The sequence below is a fragment of the Mandrillus leucophaeus genome, unplaced genomic scaffold (assembly GCF_000951045.1).
Source record: "Mandrillus leucophaeus isolate KB7577 unplaced genomic scaffold, Mleu.le_1.0 Scaffold658, whole genome shotgun sequence".
Taxonomy (NCBI): Eukaryota; Metazoa; Chordata; class Mammalia; order Primates; family Cercopithecidae; genus Mandrillus; species Mandrillus leucophaeus.
In genome coordinates, this window is record NW_012107119.1 from 1171601 (window position 1) to 1192550 (window position 20950).

The 20950-nt window shown below is 38.5% G+C and overlaps 1 protein-coding gene across 6 annotated transcripts in view; it reads right to left on the reverse strand.

Moving 5' to 3' along the window:
* Positions 1-13858: 13858 nt before the first annotated feature.
* Positions 13859-20950, reverse strand: part of MAPK10 (mitogen-activated protein kinase 10) — a 353499-nt gene continuing 346407 nt past the window's right edge. For 3 of the 6 annotated variants that reach the window (XM_012001302.1, XM_012001305.1, XM_012001306.1), the window contains one exon: positions 14668-16112. In XM_012001302.1, coding sequence (XP_011856692.1) covers positions 15970-16112 — 143 coding nt within the window. In that variant the 3' untranslated portion in view covers positions 14668-15969. Of the gene's footprint in view, positions 16118-20950 lie in introns of all 6 variants that reach the window. The other 3 variants (XM_012001303.1, XM_012001304.1, XM_012001307.1) reach the window with 2 other exon arrangements.

The following is a 20950-nucleotide window of genomic DNA, read 5'->3' on the forward strand; positions in this document are numbered from 1 at the left end:
GAATTATTTTATTGCAAGTCTTGTATTTAAAATGTTAAATCAATATGTTGTTGCAATTTAGCTTGCTTTCAAGCTTCACCCCTTGCACTTAACATAAGCTATTTTTGGCATTGTGTTATCATCAGCTTATTTTATAGATCAATATTTTTATTTCCCTTTTTGCTGAGGAAATGAAGAGAAGCAAAAATATAAATATATATATATAAATATATGAGTTATTAAAATCAGAAGAATACTTCGTGGCTGTGCTGTTTGTGCCAATAGACTTTGTCATGACCAAAAAGAGAAATGTAAATACTTTTATAAAATACAGTCGAATCACCAGGAACCTTTGAGCTGCTTTTAAAATTCTTCCCCTGGCATCACTCAGTTTTGCCTTTGCCAGACGATTTGACATAGGAACTTTGAGACTCCATGAGAAAGTCCCTTTCTGAGGCCCACTGTCTACCTTGCCAGATCCTCGGTGTGTATCACCAATGCAGGATGCTCCTTAGAGAAGAAAAGAATGGTAAAGAATGGCATTTAACCATTCAGGCTTTGAATTACTCTGTCATTCTGGACTAAATCTCTTTAACTGCTGGATAGCTGTAGAGGAATTCTTCCTGCTACTTAGGAATTGGGAAACAATGCTTGCTAAACCATGCCCACGTGAGCACCTGTCTCCCACTCAAACCTCTCCCACCTCCCAACAATGGCACTTTAGAATACCAGCAGTGAAATGGTATTACTGTTTCCCTCTGAGTGAAACTGCTAGAGTATGTGTCATGTAGTGACATTTTTTTCTCACTCAGGCTATTGCCATCTGGGATTCCCTCCCTACTACAGTTGGCAAAGTTGGTTTGCAGCAAGAAGCTGGTGGGAGGGGGCCAGGGTGCAGGAGGAGAAGAAGAAAAGTTTGGAAGGAACAAACTGTTTTGCTTCTAATTTTGACAGTATCAGTGTTTCCTGTTGAAAATATACAATAATTTTAAAAGGTGAATGCCTAAAGTTCCAATTTTGGCAAATATGGGAACCTCAGCAATGCTAATTTTCTAGAAAAACCCAGGGCTCTTTGGAGCTAGAGTTTTGGGAGAACAGTTCTTCACAATAAGACAACGGTTTTGAGAAGCCAGGCAAATAATCTTTCTCATAGTAGAACAGAAAGTTACAAAAGTCAAAATCAGAAATAAAGACTGCATACTCGAGTTTATGGGGTTTGCGTTGTTTGAAGGTTGAATGCTTGCATGTGCTTATTTATTTTCAAGAGGGAAAGTGGTCTGTACTGTTGTCATCCTTGCCACTGTCTTGCTTTTATTTTTACCCTCCCACTGAGCAAGTGTCTGTGGTCCTATGGTATCAACCAGTACCTTTATAGCAATAACTTCTTTAATTCCCTTTTCTCTGTCTTTCAATTATTTAACCAGTTACTTCCACCTGGACACACGATAGGAAATTCAAACTCAAAATGTGAAAATTGATCTTAATAACTCTCCCTTCATATCTTTTCACCTATTTCCAGTCCTTATCATAGTTAATAAAAACCTCAGACTCATCCAGAAAGCTATATGATGTACTAGTAAAACACAAAGATATTCATTCAAACTGCTTGGATTCCAATGGTCTACAATTTGCCAGCTGTTACTACTGAACCTTCCATGCATAACTTATTTTTCCTCTGTGCAATTGGAATAATAAAAATAATACTCCCATGGAGTTGTTATGTGGTCTTAATGAGATAGCTTGGGTTAGGCTGAGCACAGCTGCTAGTAAAATACAAAAAGGACTCCATAAATGTTAACTCATATTTTTTCCTTTTCTTTCTTTTTCTTTTTTTTTTTTTTTGAGACAGTCTCACTCTCTCATTCTATCACCCAGTCTTGAGTGCAGTGGTGTGATCATGGTTCACTGCAGCCTTGACCTCCCTAGGCTCAGGTGATCCTCCCACCTCAGCCTCCCAAGTAGCTGGAACTACAGGCATATGCCACCATGCCCAGCTAATTTTTGTATTTTTTTGTAGAGACAGAGTTTCACCATATTGCCCAGGCTGGTCTCAAATGCCTGGGCTGAAGCTGTCTGCCCCACTCAGCCTCCCAAAAGTTATGCAGGATGCATGGCAATGACGGGTCACTTAATTTGTCTGGGACTACAAGCGCGAGCCACTGCGCCCAGCCAACTCATATTTTTCTTTACTACCTCATTCTTCACTCATAAATTTGCTCACCAGCTAGTCTGTTCCACTCATCTTTGCCTTTTTAATCTGCTCTCTTTAACCACTTTTCCCTTATCTTTTGATGAAGGCATCCTACCCAGCGCCTTTTGTTCCAGCATCTCTCCTGGACGTTTGTCCTTTGCAAGTTACCTTTTTGAAATTATTCGTTTGACCAAAGCTTGATCTTGCTAATTACATATGATGACTGTCACTTGCCCAGGACAAAGCCCTTCACATAGTGTAAAAGGCCCTACCTCCAGTTTCATTCTTGTCTCCTACCACTTCACACCACACCTGCCATACCATTTCATGCCTCTAGAACTTTCCACTTGCTATTGCTGTGTCCTTCTTGATGCCTTCCTTCTAGCTGGCACACTCCAAACATCCTTTAAGAGCCAAATCAATGTCAGTTTCCTCATGAAGCTTCCCAGAATCTCAAAGCAGTGTTAGTTGCTTTTTGTGCCCCAATTTGCATATATATCTTTCTGTCTTTCCCACATTGGATTATTTTCTTCACCAAATAATAAACAATTTAGGAGGGTGAGTGGTGAAGTGGAAATAGCAGAAAATTGAGAGCCATTCAAACCTAGATCTGCCTCTCAACATGCCTTATGCAAAATACGTGGCAATACCATGTAACTTGACTTGCCTGATCTCATCTACAAGCTGGAGATAATAACGCCAACAAAGTAGGGATGTTGCCGTGCTTAATGGTGGTATGTAATGTGCTTATCCCAGTGCCTGTCACTTTGATTCATTGATAACTCCATTGATAACTCCATTGATAAATGGAGCTTCGTAAGAGGCCAGGATTGTATCTTCTTGCTCTTAAATCCCTTCATGCCTTATGCCAAAGAGATGCCAGCACAGTGAGTTTGCAGTAATTTTTGGGAATGCAATGCACACAAACACACACATATGTTATGTGGCCTGTAATATTTGAGGGATGATATAGTCAATTTTAATTGTCAATTTCAGTGATGATGGCACTAATCAATGGATACCACGAGCAGCATGTTCATCTGGATTTCCATTAGTTAAACAAAAAGCCTAGACAATATTAATTGTAATTAACATAAGAATAAATTGGAAATCAATAAGGATACAAAGTAGTTAGGTAATATCAAGATTTCATTTGCTGCAGCCTGTATGTGCCTCTTAAAACTATTTAGGTAATTAAAATGAATCTTAAGTTATAAACTCAGGATAAAGGATTTGCTTGCAGGTGTGGAGCCTACTGTGTTAGCATCGCTATTCAAACTAGATGTCTGGGTATCCTTTGGAGAACATTTAAGACAGAATTACCTATGATGTCAGTTCCACTGAAACATGATTTTATATGTAACATTATGAAATGACTAAAAACTCCAAGTAGAGTTTAAGTAATTATTCCCATTGATTCTCAAGCTGGGATGTCCTTCAAAAAATCATTCCCAGGCTGGGTAGTTTATATTATTGATATAATTACAACACCTTGAGGATTCAGGAGAGCATTAAAGAATGGGATGCTTTCCACAAACCCCAGTTTTCCTTACACTGCAGAGCTGCACTCTGATTAGAGTACCACATGCATGAGTTTTGGAATCTAAGACCAGGGTTCAAACCCCACTCTGCCACCTCATAGCTTTATGAACTTAAGTTATGTAATATATATAAGCCTAAATTTGTTTTTTTTTCTGGAAGTAGGGTTAATAGTTCCTCCCTTATCATATTTTTATGAGGAATGTAGTACAGTAGATGAAGGGATTAGCAGAGTGCCTGGGACATGGTAAATGCTCACTAAATAGAAACTATCAGCCCTCAAATTATTTCTATTGAAAGAGTGTTTCAGCTTCTAAGGAACATAGCAAGACTCTGGCCTCAGAGATTTGACCAGCAGTAAAAGTATCATGGTCACCAGCACAGGATATAATTATATCTTGGTCTCAGAGACTCTTAAGTTCATCTGTTCCCAGATAATCTACCAGGGATTGATGGCAAGGAAAGTAACCCAAACCACTCTTTCTTTCTGAGATGGTACAATTACATCCATGATCTGAAAATCATGTCTAAATAACTACGTATAACTGTCCTTCATCAACTCTATGCATGTCTACACTGAAGATGATGTTGGGTGTTAAAGGTGTCGGATAAAATACAATGAATGTTTCTAAGGGCTATGATGACTAAACTGAGCGCTATAGACTAGGTCCTCCTGGGTACATAAATTTAGTTATTGTCACGTTATATGATGTGCTATAGAAGAAACTAAAGAGACCATAAAGGTGAAGCTGAGGAGAGCACTGCAGAGCCATGACTTTGGTGTGAGTCCTGAAAGACAAGTAGGAAGTCATGAGACAGAGCTGCAGTTTCGGTAAGGGGCCTTCCTAGCCTATGGAACAGCATGGCAAATGTGCCTTCACGGCAGACCCTAGGGAGTCTTTTCAATAAAATAAGCATGACCTACCCAGTTCATGCCATCAAGATGGCATTGTGCATAACACTTTAGCAGCACACCATGAGACCTGAAAACACTTAGTACCCACGTGGCTTCTACTCTCTTATTCAAAGAAAGCATCCAGAGCTGGAAACATTTTGCCTTGTTTGAACTCACAAACTACAGGAAAGGAGTGCTGGAACTGTGGCTCCCAAAGGTCTGTTTCATTATTCTCTTAGTAGTCTTCTTAACTGCACAAGTGGGGAATGAGTTGCAAGTTAGAACTGCCCAGCTTAACGGCCTCTTGCTCTGAAGTGACTTGGAGAACTAACAGTTCCCCAGGCAGCTAAAATCTACTGAAACTACTGTAGATCTTTGAGTAAAAAGTTTAGCTGATGAAAAGTGTGGTTTTTAAAGCACCATTTGTGGCTCAGGTCCAGGGCTGAATGATACTCTTTATTTATGAACTTCTGTATAGCTGCTGTCTGTATGGCCTCTTGAGGGATAAGCCACAGTGAGGCAGCCTTTTCTTAAGTAGAAAGTAAGGGCAACAGGAGAATACTGAATTGTTAAGGGGCAAACCAAACTGGCATCATTTTCTTTGAGCAAAACTGTCTCTTACCTCTGTGGGAGGCCCTGATCATCCCACCCGTTCTTGTGAATAGAGGACGTCCATCCCAGCGCTCTCTTCTCCACACTCCCATTCCCTGTTCCCTGCCCCCTCATGATTCACTAGATTAATTATGCACCACACTGAAGTGATCCCCAGGGTCATGCCATCTTGCTCTCATCGCTGGTTACCTGTTGCCAAAACAGTCCAAGTTCCCATGCCATTTTTCATTCATCTATTTGCTTATCCCCATATTGCCCAGTGTATTCTCTCATTTGCTTCTATCTCCAATGCGTTCCCCCTGCCTAAGACTTTTCCATTATCCCCTCTAGATCTTACAGCTGCCATCACCTATGTCCTCTTCTCTCAATAATGGTTGCCTCCTGAAGACGCCACTTTCCCTGCAGACCTCTCTCTCAAGCCCAGCTGTTTTCCTCTCCTGCATATTATTGGCCTGAAGGGGAAACAGACCTTGCTTTGCTATTTGCAGCTACTTTCAGACCTTTGATCCTTCTTCCTCTCTAATGACCTTCTTACAAGCACATGTCTCCTTATCATTGACTGAATATTCTAGCACCTAACCCATTCACCCTCCCCACTCATACTCCATTCACCATCTTGGCCATTCAGCTCCTTGATGACTTTTGAAAATCTTGTTCTGCCACTGCCTGAACATCAGCCACCACACTCATGGTTATACCACGTACTGTGTCATGACTAATTGCGGGCATCACCAACAGTTCCATTTCAAGCATGCCACGCTGTGGTCATCTCTTCTTCTCTCTCTAGTCACTACCCTTACTTAGCACCATCACTCCAACTTGGTAAGTTTTCACTGACTGTCATCCCCCATTTCATTACTCTCCTCCTTGACCGGCTTAGCTTCTGTGGTTCCTTCTCATGATTATTCTCTTGCCCCCATGCCCAAATCCCATTATCTACTCACCCAGCACTGTGCTACTCATTTGAGAATTAAAAATAAACAAAATGCGACTCTATAAAACTAAAACTAGTCTTTTCTTACTCTTAACCTGTGCCTAAAAAAACTAAACATGACTGTAGGACAAAAGTCATGTTTAGTTGACCTGTGTTCCTTTGTATTTATATAACTTGTATATATATAACTTGTTCCTTGTATTTATATAACTATGGCTCACATGGTTTTCATTACTGTCCAGTAACTTATTTTCACAGTTTCCAAGGTCAATTTCACACTTCTCAAACTTCCATAAACTCTTCTCTTCATTCTCAACTGACAACCTTACTTCTATCTTTACTGAGACAAAAAAAAACAGAAGAGTATGTACTTATGCCCATCACATCACCATATTCCCAAAATACCTGCCTCTGTGCACACCACCTCACCTCCTGCTACAATTACTGTGCAGGACCAGTGCCTCTGCCCATGTACTGGAGCCCATCCCTCCAGCCTTCGCAAGCATGTTACTCTATCAAATAAATACCCCTTTCTCTTTTGCATTATCAGTTTTGCTATTTCTGTCTTGGCCCCACCAACACTATTACCCATGCTATATTAGCTTTTAAAAAATTATCTCAATCTCACATTTATCTCCAACTTTTACATCATTCTTCTGCTGCACTTTGTAAAAAAATATTCTGAATTTTCTGTATCCATTTCTACTTCTTCACTTCACATGTTCTCTTGAACTCACTCGAGTTACTCTTTTCTTGCTCAATACTGCATAGAAACTGCTCTCATTGGGGTCATCAATGACCTTCAAACAGATTTAGTCCAACTGTGAATCTTCAGTTCCCATTTTACTCAGCTTCTCAGTAACACTCCTCTCCTGCCCATTCCCTCACTTTTGAAACACCTTCTTTACTTGGTTTCCAGGACAGCACACTCCTGGTTTTCCCTCTACCTCACTGAACATTCTGGAATACCCTCCTGTTTTCTGATGTCTGTACGTTGGAGTGAGAGGCATTTCTATCTTTGGTTTTCTCTTCCTTAACTGTGCTGTCTTTCGGTGGGCTCCTACAGACTCATGGCTTTTAATACTATTTATAAGCTGATTTTTCTCAGATTTCCGTTTCAGCTCAACCTCTTCCTTTAACTCCAGCTTATAAGATGCTCCTGCTACTCCACTTGGATTTTTGTTGTTGTTGTTGTTGTTGTTGCAGTGTTGTTTTGTTTTGTTTTGAGACAGAGTCTCACTCTGTCACCGAGGCTGGAGTGCAGTGGCTCGATATCGGTTCACTGCAACCCCTGCCTCTTGGATTCAAACGATTCTCCTGCCTCAGCCTCCGAGTAACTGGGACTACAGGTGCCCACCACCACGCCTGGCTAATTTTTTGTATTTTTAGTGAAGACGGGGTTTCACCATGTTAACCAGGATAGTCTCGATCTCCTGACCCCATGATCCGCCTGCCTGGGCCTCCCAAAGTGCTGGGATTACAGGCGTGAGCCACCGTGCCCGGCCTCCACTGGGACATCTAATAAACATCTCCAACTGACGTTCCAAAAACAAACATGATTTTCTCCCCAGTGTTCTTCTAACCCATGGTTCACCATCTCTGTCAACTGTACTATCATTTACTTCATGGTTTAGGTAAAAAAAATCTAGAGTCATTTCTGATCTCTTTCTTTCATATCACAATATCAATCTATCAGCAAATCATGTCAGCTCTGCCTTCACAATAGGTCCAGAATTCAAATCCTTCTCAGCATCTCCGTTTCCTAGTCTAAGCCCTATCATGTCTTCCTGGATTAATGTTTTATCCTACAATGGATTTTTTGTTCCCATTCTAATCTTTCTTCCTGAGATTCCTCTTTACTCAGTAGCCAAAGGAATCCTTTTAAAAAGAAAATTTAGCTTATATCATTTCCTTTCTCAGATCTAACCACCATTTCCCATATTTAGAATAAAATCTCAAGATCTTGCCATGATCTGACCCCTGCTTCTCTCTCCAATTTCATTTACAATCCCACTTTCTCTTGTTCATTCTGCTTTATCCACAAGACTCTTTGCCCCTCCTCGTGTATATAAGCAAGCTCTGCTTCCAGAGCCTGCCCTTGCTTTCTCTTCAGAGTCTGAAACGCCCTTCTCCATGTCAATAACTCACTGTCTCACTTTAATCAGGTCTCTGAGCACTTATCACCTCTTCTGAGAGACTTGCCTTGACCACTCTGTCTAAAATAGCATCCCTTTCACACCTTATTTAAGTTGCTTTGTGGTCTTCGTACTTACCTCTGACTTCTCCACTAGAATGCAGACCAAGTGAAGGCAGATTTGCTGACTTCCTCACAGCTATGTGTACCTAGAACAGTCCTTGGATGATTGATGTGCTTGATAAATAAATATTTGTTGCATGAATGAATGAGTGAATATTTACAGCTCTATGTCAAATTTCTGGTTCAGATGTTCAGGGATGTCCTCAGTTGGAAAAAAACAATATATGACCAAATTCTGCTTTAAGTTATTTTAGGGTTCCAACAGTCACCCAGAGACTGAACAGACTCCAAAGATTTGGCTTCATATAAGAAGCTTCAGTACCCATTGTGATACCATTTGCTAATTTGGAGACTGTGAGGCTGAAAGTACAAGCCCCACACTCAGTCAGCATCCAGGTCCAATAGCTCTCAAAGGAACCATATATCAAAGCAAATTTTCTGCAATGCAGAAAAGAACATCCATGCATTTTAAAAATAAATTTTAAATTTTAAATAATTTTTAAAAGTAGTTTCATCTCTTATAATGTAATGGAAAATATTCAAAATCCTCTTATGCTGATTCATGAAGTATACTGATATAATTAGACAAAATGAGACCATTGAAAGAGGCAGACTCCTTGTTTCATTGCTTTAAGCAAATAATAAAAATGGACTCATGCAAGTCACACCACTAATTTAAATACATATGTAAAAAGATAGTAAATAAATGAAATAAAAATATTTGCTTTAGTTTTTTTAAACAAAGATTTATTAACTCTGAATTTTTTAGGTTAAGGACCATGCAATATATATCTCCTACACCGAAGTGTCCAAGAAATGTTTTTGAAATAAATTAATGAACTGCTTTAGAATGTCGCTCAGAAATTAAGCTAGAAATTCAGAGCAGTATTCTTAGGGCTTGATTTACACCAAATCCAAATTTGCAATATATTAACATTGAAGGAATAGGCCATCGCTTTCTGAAAACCTTCCTTTTATAAAAGAAATACTTTAATATTATGAATCCTCTTGGTGCATGTAAAATATTATTTGCATTATAAAAATTGATTTTTTGGTATAATTGTTCATAGACAATATTTTCACCAGGATGTGTTCACAAGTGTTAATGGAAGGCAAATTATGTGTGGGACACTCTTCTAGGGAATATGTGAGGGGTTTTTAAGATGGATAACATTTTGTACCTGCTTTTGAGTTGCAAATGATCTGGACTCTTGTCTAAACACTGCAGACAAGATCAGGTGAAGAACATTACTAGAAGTTCAGTGAAGAAATAAAGCCACGTACTCATGGAGTGAAATTTGAATTCCTTAAATTCCCTAAAATTATTTTATGTTGGGTTTTATACCAGGATAGGAATGCCTTTAAAAGAAAGAAATATTTGACATAAGGTAGAAAATTTCAAAGGAGTGTTTGACTTGTTGATGGATGTGTCATCACATTTCATGTGTCTGAGAAATATAAATTTCTACAGCACATTTTTAGTGCGTTAAACAGACTACAATGATCTAAATGGTTGAGCAGTTGAAATTTAGTCTGGAACTGGGACAGATGACTTGCCACATAGAGTGGTTCCCAACATAAAGTGATCTGTGATGGTGGGACTTTCAGTGTGTTTCACTATTAGCATATGTCATCCAAGTATGCCTTTCAACATCCGTGGAGAAAAGATATGTTACAAATACGAAACATCACTGTGATGAATTGGCAATGTCAAAAACCTCTGCCTTGGCTGTGACCCAGTGTTGTTATTGGCAAGCAGATTCATCCTTCTAGGTTGGTTGCTCCATAAGAAATCTTCAAGAAAAGCGAGTCCAAGACCCTTTTTTCTTCTTACTGTGAACTTGGTCAAAAATACCAAATGTTCAGTAACCATTTATGGTATCAGGAATGCACCAATAACTCCTTCTGACTCTTTATGAGCAATAATCTTGTGGAATGCAATTTCCCTTCTTATTACTGTGGGTATTTTTAGGTACCTATGCTGGACTTCTTTAAAAGGGAGTAAGGATTTGTGATTTAAACTGGGATAGATGCTGTTGCAGAGATAACAAAAGGCTATTGCTTTCTCTCTTCCAACAGGATCTAGGTAAAAGGATAAATGTGATAACTCAAAATAAGGTGTATGTTTATCTTCCAGGCTTTCTAATAGTTAATTGGTCAAATAAAATATTATTTACAGAATAGAAGGGCCACTCTTCAACATTGTTCAGACACTGCAAAGCAAACTAATGCAAGTGCAGTGACCTCTTCATCCAACCACAAAATAATATATATTTTTAATTCTCCAGGGAGTTTGAGATAGTAAAGTTGGATATCATGTAGATAAACAAAGGCTTTTGCCTTTTCTCTTGGAAAATAGTTAAAATGAATAGGAATCTGATAATTAATCTAGGAAATTTAACCCTGCTCTACTTACCTAATGCCCCCCAAAGGTGATCTTTTTTTTCTTCATTGATTTTATACCTTAAAAAGAAATTACTGAATTGCGGATATCCAACTAGTATCTGCAGACAGAAATGAAGGTCATTTTTAGAAGAAACCAGTGTCAAATGAAAACGCAGATTTCTACATGGTCACATTCATATCACACACTCTTGACCCAAGGTGAGTAAGTAGGTCATTCCTTATTTCTTATTTATTCCCTGGCACAATCAGACCACACTACAAGTTTCTTTTACCAGTTGCCAAAATGAAAACATGAGACCCTTCAGAGCTACTGTCGGTACATGCAACTCAAGACAACGAGCAGCATCACAACCATTGTCAACAGGAAACTCCAACAATGTCGGGGTTTGGATTTGGTTTTATGTTGAGAGAAGTAGGTTTTCTCTGATTTTAATAATCCATAAGAAACAGAAATCACAATAGATAGACTCCATATTACCTAAAAAGAGCCAAAAGAAGCAAAAGTTCTCCCCCAATTCATCCTCTTGTTCCACAGACATTTTGAAAATAAAGGAAGAGAAAATAGAAAGGAAAGGGTGTGAGAAAGAACACAGAAATGACTTGAATGATTTTAAATCCTTATTAAGCATCACTGAGGTTGCATTTTACCCATTAGGCTGACTGAATTTAGTCCTCACCGCTCAGACCTTGCAAAGAAACTGAACGTACATGGTTTTGCCTTCCAGGGTTGATCTAGAATTGTAAGGGTGCATGTGAATGTGGGTATGCATGTGTGTGTGCTTCAAGTCCATTTTATAAACACTGACACAGGACAATTCTCATCATTGGTAATAGTCTTTGGAGTCCAATCATGCAGAAAAACAGGCAGGTGCAAGTTAGGTCTCATTGCAAGATGGACATGGCAAGGTGAACAGATACTCCTAGATAAGGATTGGGAGATTTGTGTCCATTAGAATATACTGGCCATTGGTCCCACATAAATAAAGTTACATATACAAGATTCTATATATAAACAGAGGCCCCTCACTTCAGTTTGGCTGACCAAAGAAACAGGTCAAAGTGAACCATTTTCAGATAGTTAAAGGACTCAGTGCCAAAAGAAATAACAAAATCTTATCCTCTAATCACAAAGAAAATAGCTAAAATAACTATTTACATTGTAACTTTTTTGTTATTTTTACAGACAGGAGTTTCCTTGCTTGGTTTAATGATATCTATGGAAAACGTTGAACTCTTATAATTAAAATGTGTGTGGGGGATTGTGAGTGGGAGGTCAGGTTCTTGTTTGGATGCAAAGTGGCTGGGATCAAAAATTTCTAAAGCAGTTTTACCCCTCTTTCTGAGCTGTAGAAGATATATTTTTCAGCACAGCTGGCTAATAACACACCTTACAGAGCATAATGCACTTAAGATGTGGCTGTTCATATGTTAAGAGATTCAAATCGAAATAGATTTTGTATAATTTAGGTTTTGCAATGAATATTGAAAATTTAAAAAAAAATCAGGTTTTCTTATTTGTTTCCTTGACAGGACATAAAAGGTTTTATGTATTTTTATCTATTTTTTACTAGTTCCATTTGCTAAGGCCAACTTTTGGTTTTACCAGTCAGCTACTATCAGTGTCTTTACCTAATATTTTTCTGATAACAGATTGAAAAAACTATCGAGCTTCTTGGCCCTGAATTAAATAGCTTACTCCAGTTGGTGGGAATTGGCCAGTCTCTGGCCCAACTGTGGGGTACATTCCTACAAAACCCAGTCATCAGATTCTTGAAGATGAAAGATTATTATCAGTTTTTATTCCACAAGAAGAAATTCCGGTGTAAGGCTAGAGTATTCCTATTTAAAATTGAACACGCTGACCCATAAAACACATATAAAAATAGTAAAGACATATTAATAGTAAAGTGGTGGTGGTTTTGCCAAACTCTTGCAGCAGCTTAATTCTCCCTGCGCATGAATACACAGCCATCCTTCCTACAAAACACTGCAAAAGGTTTTATTAACAATCACTGCCAGCCAACTGCCCTAAAGAAGTGACGGAAGGTTAGGCTCCTCAGAGTGCCAACTTCATGTTCCAAAATGAGCCCCAACCCCGGGTAGGACCTTCACTTTTTTCAGGAATATTGTCCAGGTGACTTGACACTTGCTTACCTGAAAAGTTGGGATGTTCTTGGGAAATAACAGGTGACTAAGAAATATTTGGGTGTGTGTGTGTGTGTGTGTGTGTGTGTGTGTGTTAACAAGACAGATAAGTGAATGCAGAACATACTATATTCCGTGAATGTGATAATATCATCACCTCCTAGAGATATTATAGGAAAGCAGACCTAGTGGGAAAAGGACGGGGGGGGCTTTTACAGTGGTGATTCTCTTTGTTGTTTCATCATCTACCTTGATTTAATCACCTAATAAAATTGATCTTGCAAAAATACTGGGGGCCAAATCCTTACCTCTATTTGTAAATGATACTTATATTCGAGGAATTTGTTCCATTTTTCTCTTGTCCATAAGGGAAATCTGGCTAAAGCTAATCAGCTCCCAAGAGCCATGCACAGAAGACCTAAGACTAACTGAGCTTTGGGAAGGTACTAACAGCAGGGAAGGGGCCCTGTCTACTTCTTGCCTGGTTTAATCTGAGGGGGAAATTCACCATTTCTGCAGATGCGAGAGATAGCCTGTCAAGCACTTTGAAGATGCTGGCTGGAGACTTCCTTCTGTGTTGTGATGTCATCTTGGGGCTGACGAAATTCCCCTTGAGACTCTCTTTAAAGCAGCTTCCTGCTCTCTGCATTTAATCCCACGTGGCATAAGGCAAAGGAGGGGGGAGGCCACAGATATATCAAGAGAAAAGTACAGAGAAAGAAAATGAGTAAAGAATTAGAGATACAGAGAGGAGAAGTGTTTTGGTCTTTTTGTTTGTTTGTTTGTTTTTGGAAAAAAAACAGAATAGGACTGAAAGAAAAGAGAGGGAGCTCATGTGACTGAGGAGGCATTTTTAACAATCAGGTTTTCTGCAATATTAACCCAAAAATGGTAGCAAAATAGAGAAAATGGGCCATTTTTATTCCAGGGGGCAAGCTGCACAAAGGAATGTTCTTCTCTTTATTTTGAGCAAATGATCGCATGTACTGAATCTGTGTGAAACAATCTCAGAATGGCAGCACCGCTGGCATGGCGATGGTGCAGGTGGGTGCAGTTCCCTGTGGACTCTATTGCTTGAAGAGAGAAAGAAAGTTCCCTATTATTATATTTAAGGCAGTTTTCAGAGCACTGGCATTCTTGTTTGCTCTGTTTTGGGGGTATTCTATTTACCAGTCAGTTCACACTCATCAACCATCCACTTCCTGTCTTTCACTTCTTCAGGTGAAATATCACCACTTTGGTGAGCACCAACATGGTCAGAGTGCAAATAACTGTGATGGATACTTCGAAGTGAATAAGAAGGGAAGCCTGAACCAATTATTGCTGAGATCACCTTGGTATTGCCTTGTATATAACCAAGATGTTTCACAGTGCCTCCTTAAGTGCTCAGGAAAGCACTTTCATTTAATTTAAGCTAAATTCAGGAGATTTTGCTAAACATTGACATTAATGCTTCATGGCTTTTAAGACAAACTCATATTGCTAGAACTATTTGGCAGCAGTAAATTTATGGGCAGACTTATTGCTCTTACATCTACTGCAGTACAAAACTCAGATGATCAGCCCTTCTTCGATTGCTCATACTTATGAAAATAAATAAATAAACATGAAACATTAGCCACATTAAAGAGTCGGGGAAACTCCTGAGGAATAACAATGTCTCTGGAGATGTTTTAAAATGCTAACCTGAGACTCACACTGTGCTTTGGGGGTTTTATTCTTATTGATTTTTTTTTTTAATTTCAGAAGAGGAAAGTGATATTATTTCTCAAAACAAAACTTTGGTAGAGTATGAACCAGGGAAGCAGCCCACACATGGAAAACACAATCCACAACCTGAAAGTAGTGTAGGCAGGCTCATTTTTTTGTTGAAGGAATTCACACGGAGGCAATTCTGCTCAGTTCCAGAGAGACATTCTTATCATCAAAAGCACACGCAATAACCTTGCTTCACCACCTGCCACTTTCTCCAGTGGCCTCTTGTTGTGACCAGTAATTGAGAAATGGCAAATGGGAATAGGGCCAAATCTCTAAAATAGGGACACCAGTGTCTCTTAGTATCTGGGTAATAACCTCCTTTTAGTCTTAGTCCACAACGCACACTACTCTCCAGTCTCTCCTACTCTTCACTGTCACAGAAAAGTCTCTCAGCTTTTATTCACACCTGCCTCCTAAAGGCCAAACCATTTCATGCCTGAAAAATACTACCCACTCCCCCCACACTTTACATAAGTATCACATATGTTCTTTCTACAAATTGGTATACAGGTGCCATTTAATCCAGTCAAATTTGGAAGCTACATCTTCAAGGGTCTGAGAGATCTCGCTCCCCCCAATTACTCCCCCTTTACATGTTTTCTTATAAGACATACAGTTTAATTAATTAACAAACTAAACAGCTTATATACTGGCAATATATTACAGATGGGTTTATGTCAGAGTAATAGATCACATGAAATGGACCATGTGGTACCCCAGTGCATGATGTCTTGGTAGAGCCCTGAGGACACTGACAGTAGCATCTCTAAGTAAGTAGTGCTGTATGAATACAGACACATGCGGATCTGTATCTACATCCATCTGACTAGGCCAAGGAGCAGGTAGATGCAAGATAGAGACACACACATGCTGGATGGGGCCACTGCACACCTTGTCATGCCATTTAAAAGGGCAGTTACAGGTTGCTGGTTTTGCAGCCATTAAAATTACACTTTATGGAAGAGGCTTCTCTAATTGTGTCTGATTTGCTTTCTGTAGTAAGCATCATTGGAAGAAGACCAAAGCAAGAGCAACTAGAAGTTAAATATACATTTGAGCTCAGCTGCAATACAGAACTCTGGGGAAGAAGCAGGCTGAAAGATTGATTTAATTTTAGGCTTGGATTCCCTCCCTTGCTGCTTTCTTGATGTTGTGTGTCTGCATTTGTGAGTGTGCATGAGTGTCTGTGTATGTGTGTGTGTTCCATCACATCATCTCCTGAAGAACGCTGGGTTTCGCAGGCAGGCGGCTAGTCACCTGCAACAACCCAGGGGTCCTGCCGAAGCTTCCAGGCTGCTGTCAGTGTCAGATGCCAGGGTCTGGTCAGTGGACATGGAGGAGATGTCATTGACAGACGAGGATGGAGGGAGACTCTCACTGCTGTTCACTGCTGCACCTGTGCTAAGAAAATGAAGACCAACATGACTCAATCTAGAACCAGACTCATGTCAATGCCATTCAGGATTCAGGGATGGGCAAATACAATAGGGGATGTCCAGTCCATCAATCACTTGGCAAGCCTTTATAGAGCAGCTGACACAGGGGAGCATATTAAATGGTGACAATCAAGACATAGGAATAAAAAGTCCCTCATCACAAGTTAGTCACAGGCTAGTGCAGTAGTTATCAAACCTTACTCTATATTTGAAATCAAATGCAACACTTTCTATAAAAAAAACACTAATATCTGGTCACACTGCCTCCCCTGCTCCCACTGCACTGCATATATTTTAATATAATTGGCCTTGGGTGAGGCCAAGGCATTTGCTTTTTTTTTTTTTTTTTTTTTTTTTTTTTGAGACAGAATCTCGCTCTGTCCCACAGGCTGGAATGCAGTGGCACGATCTCGGCTCACTGCAACCTCCGCCTCCTGGGTTCAAGCAATTCTCCTGCCTCAGCCTCCCAAGTAGCTAGGACTACAGGCACACGCCACCATGCCCAGCTAATTTTGGTACTTTTAGTAGACATGGGGTTTCACCATGTTGGCCAGAATGGTCTCAATCTCTTGACCTCGTGATCCGCCCACCTTGGCCTCCCAAAGCGCTGGGATTACAGGTGTGAGCCACTGTACCTGGCCGACATTTGCATTTTAAAAAATCTCCTCAGAGACTGTATTCAGTCAAGCATTGAAAACCTCTGGCTTATGAGGAAACAAATAAACAAAACCCCTTAATAGAGTCATCTGAGCCTGGTTATTTCTAATGCAGGGAGCTTTTAAAACAAACGCATGCAAGTGTCCTATCCAAGAAATAGGAGCTGAAGTGAAGTTCAGAAATCTGAATTACTTAGGGACCACATCTCTAGAGAAAGGAAGGTGTATAAAGTAAATACTATTATGTCATCATTAATGACATCAAACTTAAAATGCATATAGAAAAGCCAGTAGGACATAAGTAGGACTGTTGATGAAAGTTACAAAAAAAAAAAAAAATAGGAGAAGGCTTAGCACCTTTTGCTTATGAGCTTACTCTCCAGCAGGCTTGCTTACTTGGAATCTCCAAATAAGAACTCTGAATTACTAACTTAGATTAACTTGAAAAAAACTATTTATGTGTTATGCGGGACTATAAGGTTGAAACTCTGAGAAGAAACTTGCCCATGGTAATCACTCAGTAAAGGAGAGCTGAGTTGCCAGTAGCTTTGAGATCAACAGAAGAAAGATGAACCAAAGGCATTGTGCAATATAATTAAACCAGAGCGCCCTGGAAACAATCCATTTACTTTTTTTCCTTGTATATTTTTTATACACCTAAGCAATGTGAGTGGTAACATACTTGCTTTGTGAAATAGCTCGCTATTAAAAATCTATAGTATAATCCCCTAATCAAATAAGAGATGAGGAATTCTCACTAAAATTATATCTGATTTGAGCAAATATAGTGTGCAAGATCTATCTGGTGAAAAATAATAAATCCAAAGTCAGTTATAATAGTGTTATCACATAGACCTAATAAATCAGACAGACAAAATAAAACTAAGTGAAGGTAGGGGAGGGGTTAACATAATCTTCTTTGTTCCTGGAGTAGACATTTCTTGCCTGTGAAAAAAGTGTGATGAAAATATGTCAGTTATCTAGAGAGGACACAAACACCTAAACTAAGACAGCTCACCTGTATCATCCATGTATTTTAACATTGTATTTGTTGACTGTAAATATATTGATGTACTCTATGGGAAATGTGAAAAAAATATAGGAAATAAAGATAATGATATGCACCAATCTTCAAATAAATGGTAAGAACTGTTAAACTTTTCATATATTTCTTCGTGGTCATTCTTTTTGCCTGGAAGTTTCTCTGGTCGTGATCCTTTAATATGTATTTTTTGGGGATCCTGATATTTTTATATACAGAAAAGTTTATGAATTTTTCATGTTCTTTAAACTCCTAAAAATACCCGTCCTTTCTGATCTTAAATGTCTCTAGAAAAGGTTTTTAAAGTCCTCTTGTTATTGTCTTTCTGTAAATAATTACTCTCACTATCAGGACGATGTATAATGTAAAGTTAAAATATTCCATAATATTCCAGCTTTGAATGGCTTCAATTTATCCCAACTCTACTTAATTATATCCCCTATAGCTATGATACAGAGCTGGGTCATTTCCCCTCACGACAAGATTTTATCTCCTAGCAGACAGCCCTTGGTTCCCTTACATTGCCCAAATGCCATGCTCTGCTTTTTCCCCCCTGATTCTGGATTACATTATACCAACAGCCTTCCTATTCTTTCATAAATTGCTAATAATTTAGTGTCACTATGATGGACTCCTCAGAATTCTCCTCCATTTATCCACAGCCTTATTAAAAGGTAGAGATTAAAACTGGACACAGACCTCTATTATAAAGGCCTGATCAATTGTGAGCCCAGCAGAGGGAAATTTTTTTTTTTTTTTTACTATTTGTCTCCTGGATGATATATCCCTAGACCATGGATGTCTTTCAAATCACGGTGCTATAGCTTAATTTAGTTTTCACTTGAGGTATAAAATGATGTTCATATATTTTTTGTAACAGCCTTATTAAGATATAATCCACATATATAATTAAGAAATTTAATTTTTATGATTCAGTGTTTAGTATATTCATGACATTGTGCAGCCATCACCACAATCCATTTTGCAGCATTTCATCATCCCTGAAGAAAACCCTGCACTCCATTCCTCATCTACCCTCTAGCTCTAGGCAATGACTAATATACTTTTTGCCTCTATAAAATAGCCTGTTCTGAACATTTCATGTAAATGGAAACATACCATATGTGATCATTTATGACTGGCCACTTTCATATAGCAGAATGTTTTTAAGGTTTATCCATGCTGTGACATGTACCTGTATTTCATATCTTTGTATGGCTGCATAATATTCCATTGTATGGATACATCACATTTTATTTATTAGTTGATAGGCATTTGATGGATATTTAGGTTGGTTCAACTTTTGGCTATTATCAATAATGCTGTTATGAACATTAATGAATGAGTTTTGTATGGACATGTGTTCATTTCTCTTGGGCATATACCTATAAGTGGAATTGCTGGGGCATAGAGTAATTCTAGGTTTAACACTTGAGGAACTGAGAAACTGTTTTCTAAAGTAGGTGCACCATTTTACATTACTACCAGCGGTGTATGAGGATTCCAATTTCTCTACATTCTCACCGATACTTATTATCTGTCTTTTTATCTATCTAGCCATCCTAGTGTGCATGAAATGGTATATCATTGTGGTTTGATTTGCATTTGCCTGATGGCTAATGATGTTGAGTATACTTTTCATGTGCTTGTCAGCCATTAGTATATCTTCTTTGGAGAAAGTTCACTCAGCTCCTTTGGCCATTTTTTAATTGCTTTATTTTCTTTTTATTATTGAGTTGTAAGCTCCTTCCTTCCTTCTTTCTTTTTTTAAAAATTATTATTATTTTTTTTAAAGACAGGGTCTTAGTCACCCAGCCTTCAGCACAGTGGCATGGTCATGTTTCACTGTATCCTCTAACTCCAGGGCTCAGGTAATTCTCCTGCCTCAGCCTCCCAAGTAGCTAGCACTACAGGCACATACCACCACACCTGGATAATTTTTTTAAAAAGGTTTTTTTGTAAAGACAGGAGCTTGCCATGTTGCCCAGGCTGGTCTCAAGCTCCTGGCCTCAAGTGATCTTCTGATTTCTGTCTCCCAAAATGCTGCGTCTACAGGCATGAGCCACTGTGACAGGCCTGTAAGAGCTCTTTATATAATCTGGGTACAAGTTACTTAATCAGATATATACTCTCAAATGTTTTTCCTCTATGCTATGGTTTGTCTTTCCATTTTCTTGAAAGTGTCTTTTGAAGCACAAATGTTTTTAATTTTTATGAAATTGGATTTATCTATCTTTTCTTTTATCACTTGTGTTTTCGTGTCATATCTAGAAAATCATTTTCTAATCCAAGATTATAAAAATTTATTCCTGTGTTTTTGCCTAAGAGTTTTATAATTTTAGACCTTATACTTAAGCCTATGATTCATTTTTAGCTCATTTTTGTATATGATATGAGGCAGGGGTCTACCTTCATTCTTTTGCATGAATCATTCTTACCCAATCACCCCAGCACCATTTATTGAAAAGGCTAGTCTCTGTCCATGTCATGCCATCCTTTTCAAAAATCAATGTAGGTATTTATTCCTGGACTCTCAATTTGATTCCCTTGATCTATTTGTGTATCTTCATGCAAGTAGCACTCTGTCTTGGATATTGTAGCTTTGTAGTAAGTTTTGAAATCAGAACATGTAAATCTCCCAGCTGTGTTGTTTTTCAAGGTTATTTTGGATATTCTGCATCCTTTGCATTTCCACATAAATTTTAAGATGGGCTTGTCAATTTCTGCAAGAAAGACAGCTATGATTTTGATAGGTATTGGCTTAATCTGTACATCAATTTGGGGAGCATCTGTCATCACCTTGACAATATTAAATCTTCTAATCCATGAACAATGAAATGTCTTTCCAGTTATTAGGACTCTTTAATTTCTTTCAACAATGTTTTGTAGTTTTCAGAGTACAAAGCTTGCACTTCTTTTGCTAAATTTATTCCTAAATATATATTTCTTGATGCTATTCTCGAAATGTTTTATGTTCATTGCTAATATGTAGAAATACAATTATACTTAGGGTTTATTTGAATAAGAAGTTTCAGTGTCAGCGGATTGGATATTAAAAACAGATCAAATATATATATATATTTATATATATATTTGATCT